This window comes from Ictalurus punctatus, chromosome 13, assembly GCF_001660625.3.
Source record: "Ictalurus punctatus breed USDA103 chromosome 13, Coco_2.0, whole genome shotgun sequence".
NCBI lineage: Eukaryota > Metazoa > Chordata > Actinopteri > Siluriformes > Ictaluridae > Ictalurus > Ictalurus punctatus.
In genome coordinates, this window is record NC_030428.2 from 15,703,494 (window position 1) to 15,711,648 (window position 8,155).

At 38.6% G+C, this 8,155-nt stretch overlaps 1 protein-coding gene across 2 annotated transcripts; it reads left to right on the forward strand.

Annotated features, from left to right (window-relative positions):
- The first annotated feature begins 654 nt into the window (after positions 1-654).
- crygmx (crystallin, gamma MX) lies at positions 655-6,469 on the forward strand. 2 transcript variants are annotated; one of them, XM_017482743.3, is made up of 7 exons: positions 663-735; positions 1,370-1,505; positions 1,885-1,924; positions 2,833-3,030; positions 3,112-3,509; positions 5,395-5,637; positions 5,730-6,469. In XM_017482743.3, the coding sequence occupies exons 5-7, from the start codon at positions 3,414-3,416 to the stop codon at positions 6,003-6,005; spliced, it is 615 nt and encodes a 204-aa protein (XP_017338232.1). In that variant the 5' UTR covers positions 663-735; positions 1,370-1,505; positions 1,885-1,924; positions 2,833-3,030; positions 3,112-3,413; the 3' UTR covers positions 6,006-6,469. The 2 variants fall into 2 exon arrangements, with proteins under 2 accessions (XP_017338233.1, XP_017338232.1); XM_017482744.3 differs by lacking the exon at positions 1,370-1,505 and having other exon boundaries at positions 655-735.
- Positions 6,470-8,155: the final 1,686 nt, after the last annotated feature.

Genomic DNA, 8,155 nt, shown 5'->3' on the forward strand with positions numbered 1-8,155 from the left:
CATTGGTGTGTGAGTGTTTGTGTGAATAGGTGAATGAGACACAGTGTAAAGCGCTTTGGATAAAAGCGCTATATAAGTGCACACCATATATATATATACCACACCACCTTATAAAATTGTTTTAGTTGAACAATCAGTGTCCTCATAGCCAGTTATGGCAATGAATGAGAGCATTAAGATAAACCTGTAATTTGCCTTGCAGTTGGCAGCACTATTGCCAGAGCTGCTGTTACAGAAAATTAATCAACACCTTCTGAACAACATGAGTGAAGAAGTCAAAAATATTTCAATATAATGTACTTGACGAAACCTCAAGTTATACTTCCTCTTAGAAGCTCATTTGTTCATGCAAGTATTACATTGTATCTACTGGCACACATACAGAAAGTAACAAAAAGCTTCTAAACCTTTAGTGGGATGGTGTGAAAAGGTCACATCTCTGGGGCTATCTTTAGAGGCATGAATAATGGGGAAAGGCCTATGTTTCAAAAGGTAAACTCTAGCCTCTCTAACGGGCCCCTTTCTGTAGCAGAGAATATATATATATATAGGTCCCTATTCACAACCACATGATGGTGCAAGCATCCTGTCCTGCAACCATGGAAAAAGAAAGGCGCTAACTTAAGTTTCGAAGCAAAAATCATTGCATCAGTTGGATGAGGAAATTATCAGAACTTATTTCACAGTGGTCGCTGTTTCACTGGAACTGTCTCCAAATAATGACCCAGCTACAGAGTAAGTGTTTGCTGCCACTCATTGTCTTTTACACTGCTTAGATAAAACAATGCAAAATATATACCCACTAGTACACACTAGTACTTTTTGAACTATGGAGTTAATAGAATGGAGTAATTCACTATAAGGGTCCATTTCGTTCTCATTTATAGGCTTCTGTTTTCCTACTTTATTTAGTGGAATTTTATTTAGTCTAGTATTATTCAGCTTGGGATGTGACTCAAGTGATTGTGACTCTGAGAATTTAATTATCTGCTACTGTCATCTCCTCAGTATTACAGAAGTTGTGTACTAGACAAAAGAGCTAAACTTTTCACTTTTAACACGCTAGCTAACACAGAGCACTAAGGCACAGCATTGTCTTGTAGCAAGCCAGCCATCAAACTTTAGCTAGATAAAAATACATGACTGTTCTATTCTGTGTATTTGAATTACACAACGCATGTCATGTATCCAGTCCTATTCGTGTTCTCCAGTCTTTTAGCAAACTAGATAACTAGTGACCTAGTGAATCCAAACCATTTGGATAGAAACTTGACATAAGACTTTAAAATTGCTCAACAATGTGAAAGATTTCATGATAAAACATGATGAAAATCTAATCTTTAAAATATAACTTCTAACATTTCATCAGCTGGGGTCACTGGATGTCCCAAAAGAAGGCCACTTTCATAGGTCATTACTACATCCTGGGCCATAGGGAGTCCCCTGATTTTTACCACTGAATGGGCTTCAACAATTGCATCAGATCTTGTCAGATGTTCCTCCCAGTAAGTCAATCAAACTGATGGCTTTTGTGCCCTACTTTAGAACATCTTAGCAAATCAATGTCAATCAATTAATGCTTTGAAGTAATTTATAGATGCGGCGTGAAAAGTGAATGAGGGTCCACCAGGAGATTCAGTCATATAAAACAGAATGGAAGACATGCCCCAAAGACTACCCACCTCATTATAATTCTATTAATCTCCTCAGTCTGGGGGAAAAGTGTAAAAATCATTGGAATGTCTGTGAAGTTGCTTGAAAATGACTAAATGGAAATTTCAAAAATCACATTTATGGCAGGAAACATTGTTCAAAAAAGGCTTAGATTTAAACATCAAGTATTCAAAGGTTCAGCATTTTTAACATCCTTATTTGTTGTTTCAGCTTCTATACAACACTACAGAGGAGGATACAGTACTGTACAGTAAAAAAGTTTTTGCCTGATTTCTTTTGTTTTTGTGTATATCTCATACTAAATTGTTTCAGAAATGATAATGTTATTTATTGAAGCAAAAAAGTTATCCAATACCAGCTGGGCCTGTGGGAAAATGTATTTGCCCATAGTTACTAATTCCCCAAATCCATGAAAATGCATTCATAATGGGGTTCAGCTGGACTAGACACAACCAGGCCTGATTACTGCAAACCCTATTCAATCAAATCAACACTTAAATAGAACTTTTTCGACAGCATGAAGTTGGTTCAGTCTGGGAAGGGTTACAAAGCTATTTCAAAGGCTCTGGGACTCCAAAGGACCACAATGAGAGCCATTATCTCCAAATGGCTCAGCATAGTATCCAAAATTAAATTATTTGGAGTGACCTAGTCAGCGTCCTGACTTGAACCAATTGGGATGCTGAGGCAGGACTATAAACGGGCAGGTCATGCTTGAAAACCCTCCAGTGCAGCTGAACTAAAGCAGTTCTGCAAAGAAGAGTGGGCCAAAATTCCACCACAGTGCTGTGAAAGACTGCTCTCCAGTTATCAGAAGTGTTTGGTTGCAGTTGTTGCTGCTAAAGGTGGCACAAGCAGATTTTAAATTTAAGGGGGAAATTAGTTTTTCACATGGGTGATAGGTGTTGGATCAATTTTTTTTGCTTCAATAAATTTTTTAAAAATATATAAACTAAATTGTGTGTTAACTCAGGTTGCCTTTGTTTTATGTTGTATTTCACTTGAAGATCCAAAATTAGCAACTTTTTCACAGCACTGTATAAGAATCTACAACAGACCTGATTGGGCCAAACTTATGAACAAGTTAACAGATGACTGCACCTATGATAGCTTTTACCTCTATGATATTTATTCTGTCTACATTATGGTGGGCTACAGAGGCCATTAGTACTTCCTGAGGCCTGGAGAGTACAGAGACTATGAAGACTGAGGCTGCTTCAACCCCATGATTAACTACTTTAGGAGAATCAGAGGAGGCTTCATATAAGCTGACCTTGTGGAATTAGCACATCATTAATGGCTGGCTTTAAAAACATGCTTTTTTTTCATTGAAAACTGAAACAGTACAGAATTCTGGTAAGTAAAACTAAATATTAAAATTTACTTGATATAAAAGCAAACTTAAGAAACTTATAAAAGATTCTATTCAATTTTCAGCTATTTCGGAAGCCCATTGAAGCACTGCAAATTCTATAAGGATATTCAAAAATATGTACAAGCTAACCTGGAGAAACATGTCAAACACAAACACAGATGACCATAACCAGACCCAGCTCATGTCTGAAACTCACTATTGACAAAAGTCAGAGTCTGCAACTTTTATTGTCCACTCAAAAATGCAGTAGTTCAGTCTTTTACATGACATAAAAGAGCTTTGAAAAAGACAATGAAGGCAGACAACCCACCAGACTTGTAAATGGTATGCAGTCTACAGAACTCTGCTGACATGGCAGAGCTTAATGAGCCACACACAAAGCCATGCACCATGGCCAGTCTATAAAGAGGTCCTGACCTGTAACTGGCCAGCTGCTCTGAATACACGCACTATGGCCAAGGTAAGTATACAAAATTATGATTGCATTGATAAGACAGGGTGCAGTGGAAGGGAAACAGGCTGATGACTAGGATAAGAAGTTTACATATTATAGAAAATGTTCATTCAAACAGAAAAGGCAAGTTTATTCAAACAGGTAGTACAAGTTATATTGCAGCTGTGATCAAATTAACAATACATGCTGTGGTTAATATACAGGTGCATCTCAAAAAATTACAATATCATGGAAAGGTTAATTTTTTCCCATAATTTAATTCAAAAAGTGGAACTTTCATATATTCAAGACACATAAAGTGAAATATTTCAAGCCTTTTTTGTTTTAATCTCGATCATTACGTCTTATGGCTCATGGAACTCAAAACTCCAATATCTCAAAATATTAAAATAAAGAATTTACAATACAGAAATGGTAAATGGTGCACTTACATAGCGCTTTTATCCAAAGCGCTTTACACAGTGTCTCATTCACCCATACACACCAATGGTAGCAGAGTTGCCAAGCAAGGTGCTAACTTTCCATCAGGAGCATCTTGGGGTTCAGTGTTTTGCCCAAGGACACTTCGGTATGTGGAGTCATGTGGGCCGGGAACCAAACCACCAATCCTACAATTAGTGGACAACCCACTCTACCACCTGAGCCACAACTGCCCAGCAGAACAACAACAGAAATGTCACAGTGTCGCACTCCTAGTGTCAAGCCACTCCTGAACCAGAGACAACGTCAGAAGTGTCTTACCTGGGCTAAGGAGAAAAAGAACTGGACCTTTGCTCAGTGGTCCAAAGTCCTCTTTTCAGATGAAAGCAAATTTTGCATTTCATTTGGAAATCAAGGTCCCAGAGTCTGGAGGAAGAGTGGAGAGGAACAGAATCCAAGTTGCTTGAAGTCCAGTGTGAAGTTTCCACAGACAGTGATGATTTGGGGTGTCATGTCATCTGCTGGTGTTGGGCCACTTTGTTTTCTCAAGTCGAGAGTCAATGCAGCGTCTACCAGGAGATTTTAGAGCACTTCATGCTTCCATCTGCTGGCGAGCTTTATGGAGATGCTGATTTCCTTTTTCCAGCAGGACTTGGCATCTGCCCACAGTGCCAAAACTACTAGTAACTGGTTTGCTGAGCATGGAATTACTGTGCTTGATTGGCCAGCCAACTCACCTGACCTGAACCAGATAGAGAATCTATGAGAGACAACAGACCCAACAATACAGATGAACTGAAGGCCGCTATCAAAGCAACCTGGGCTTCTATAACATCTCAGCAGTACCACAGGCTGATTGCCTCTATGCCGCTCCGCATTGATGCAGCATTTCGTGCGAAAGGATTAAAGCCCTGATCAAGTACCGAGTGCATAAATGAACATACTTTTCAGAAGGTCGACATTTCTGTATTATAAATTCTTTATTCTAATGTTTTGAGATACTGGATTTTTCATTTCCATGAGCTGTAAGTTGTAATCATCAAGATTAAAACAAAAAAAGGATTGAAATATTTCCATTTATGTGTAATGAATCTAGAATATATGAAAGTTCCACTTTGTTAATTAAATTACGGATCAAATGAACTTTTCCAAGATATTAAAATTTTTTGAGATGTACCTGTATAATACTTGGGTACATTTGATCATATCAGCACATTATATATGGTATCCGAGTACAATAAAGATGTTCAGGTAGAAAGAGTGTAGTTCTCAGATAATATTTTAATGTTATCTCTTTAATCAAAAGCATAAAAGTTATACATTTCTGTGGAGAGAAAGTACAATCGGTCAGCTCTATCTGCAGAATGTAACACTAGGAAATGTGAAATGATAGTCATGTTATGTCTCTGCCTCAGCATGACATCCTAAACATGAAAAAGTCAACAAAAATAAATAAATAATATATTTACAGATTACCTTCTTTGAGGAAAAGAACTTCGAGGGCCGTCACTATGAGTGCAGTAGTGACAGTGCTGAGTTGCAGGCCCACTTCACCCGCTGTAACTCCATCCGCATAGAGAGCGGCTGCTGGATGGCTTATGAGAAACCAAACTATTCTGGCTACCAGTACATGCTGCACAAGGGAGAATATCCTGACTACCATCACTGGGGAGGTTTTAACGATCGTATCCATTCCTGCCGCATGGTACCTTCTGTAAGCATCTTTTCATTACACCTAAGCACACCTTTCGTTTTCCCACTTGTTTGTCAACGCACATGCATGATGATAACATGGTCTCCTTCCAGTATCAAGGAAACTATAAGGTGAAGATCTTTGAGCGCTCTGATTTTGGAGGCCAGGCCATGGAGCTGACTGAGGATTGCCCAGATCTACGCACATGCTTCCACAACGGTGACATCTTCTCTGCCAATGTCTTGGAAGGTTACTGGATCTTTCACGAGCACCCCAACTACAGTGGGCAGCAATACTTCCTGCACCCAGGGGAGTACAGGAGGTTTAGTGAGTGGGGCAGTTCCAGTCCTGCTACGGGCTCCTTGAAACGGATCATCGAGCTCAAATGAAAAGATTTTCTGCTTAACATACCAAATTAATCATACCTGCTTGTCATTTGCTTCCAGCATGATCCAATCTTCACAGTAGACTATGGTGTGACTGCAGAATCACTAGGTAGCATGAATTTCTGTTGGTTTTTTTTGGCCTCCATTTGAGATTTACATTAGCTAAAAGAAATGTATGCATTCCTGTATGTATTGACAAATCATATGCTTATCTAGCACCTGAACCTTTAATGCTAAAAGTGAGAGTAAATTGAAATTAAATTACTTTTATACGTTCAACTTACATAAATTCATTATGGTGTTTAATACTAACACCAAAAGTTTCCTCATTCCATTTGCTGGATACAAAATGGTATACAGTATCAAAGCATATGTTATGTAGTGTCCATTGTTTTATATGTCCATGCAGATTGACATTAGCGTGACATTAGCACAGCTGAATGATAAAGGAATAATATCAAGAAACATTTCAATTCTTTGAGCTGTTATTGAAGAACAAAAAAGGGTCATCAAAGGATGGGAACGAAGACTCTTTGTAAAATTACATGCTATGTTGCAAGGGCTTTGGGCCCATAAAAAGGCCCATATTAGCAGCACATCACAGGGCAGTGAAGACTCAAAGAGGAAAAGTCAAAGTGGCCTGGTACTAGCCGCAAGCACACACTTGTCTCAGAACACAAAACAAAACCAAACCCATATCCCAGTTCATGCATTTTTCATAGGCCATGCATATCAAGCCCTTTAGAGATAAATATCAATTATTGAAATTGTTAATTAGACACCTATAATCGGCAAAGATACAAATGAATAAATAACTGCTGATTAATTATTGATTTGAAAGAAATCTAAGCTCTGCAGGGAACACATTTCAGAGTCTATGAAGATCAAGCAAAACAAAAAATATGAGTTTTGGCCTTGAGTAATGTTCAATTAAAGCTAGACCAGATTTGCTATGAAAGGACTGACAGCTTGCTGGGAGACTAACCTCCTTAATTTTTCATCCACAGGCCTTCAGTCCTCCTTGACTTAGACCTTTATCGCAGTCCATTACATTTCACAGATTAAGAAATCAATAAAACACACAGCAAAAGACAAATTTGCTTTAACACTTACTCGTTCTTAGTTTTCTTTTGTTTTTAAAAATGTAATCAAGATTGATGTACAGTGGGGGAAATATGTATTGAACGCACCAACATTTTTCTTAGTAAATATATTTCCAATGCGGTTATTCACATGAAATTTTCACCAGACATCAGTGTTAACTCAAGAAATCTGGAAATATAAAGAACACGCGAAGAAAAAGCAGTGCTCCAAGGCAAGGAACCAGCTGAAATCCGTAAGTAATTATACCTCCTTAACTGTGCAAATTAATATCAGCTGGGTTAGTAAATTGATGGTCTATAAAAAGGCTTTTCATTACCAAGGTGTCACACAAGAAACATCTCATGATGGGTAAAAGCAAAGAGCTCTCCCAAAACCTTCAGAACCTTATTATTGCAAAACATATTGATGGAATCGGATACAGAAGTATTTCAAAACTTCTGAATCTTCCAGTAAGCACCATTGGTGCCATAATCTGCAAGTGGAAGCAACATCACTCCGTTATCAACCGGCCACACATAGGAGCTCCTCGCAAGATTTCTGACTGGGGAGTCAGAAGAATAGTCAGAAGAGTAGCCCAAGAGCCAAGGACCACTCAGAAAGAGTTCCAGAAACACTTGGAGGCAGCAGGTGCCATCTTCAAAGAGAAAACAATAAGCAGTGCACTCCACTGCTCACGCTCATCCTGCAAGACTCCATTACTAAAGGAAAGGTATGTCGAAGCTCGTTTAAATTTTTAACTGTTTAAACTCATTTGGACAAGCCTATGATATACTGAGAGAGTGTAGTCTGGTCAGAAAAGAGCAAAATTGAACTTTTTGGCTGTGATACTACACACCATGTTTGGAGAAGAAAAGGCACTGCACATCACCATAAAAACACTACACCAGTGAAGTTTGTAGGTGGGAGCATCATGATGTGAGCTGTTTTCCATCACATGGTACTGGCAGACTTCTTATAAGTGAAGGAAGGATGAATGGAGCCCTTTACTTCGAGATTGTTGAGAAGAATCTGTTGCCATTCACCAGGATGATGAAGATGAGAAGTGGGTG

Bases quoted from the DNA above. Each gene is read 5' to 3' on its own strand.
- crygmx (XM_017482744.3), top strand. From the start codon at position 3,414: ATGAGCCACACACAAAGCCATGCACCATGGCCAGTCTATAAAGAGGTC. The intron at 3,510-5,394 runs GTAAGTATACAA...ATATATTTACAG, and splicing joins ATACACGCACTATGGCCAAG to ATTACCTTCTTTGAGGAAAA. The intron at 5,638-5,729 runs GTAAGCATCTTT...GTCTCCTTCCAG, and splicing joins CCTGCCGCATGGTACCTTCT to TATCAAGGAAACTATAAGGT.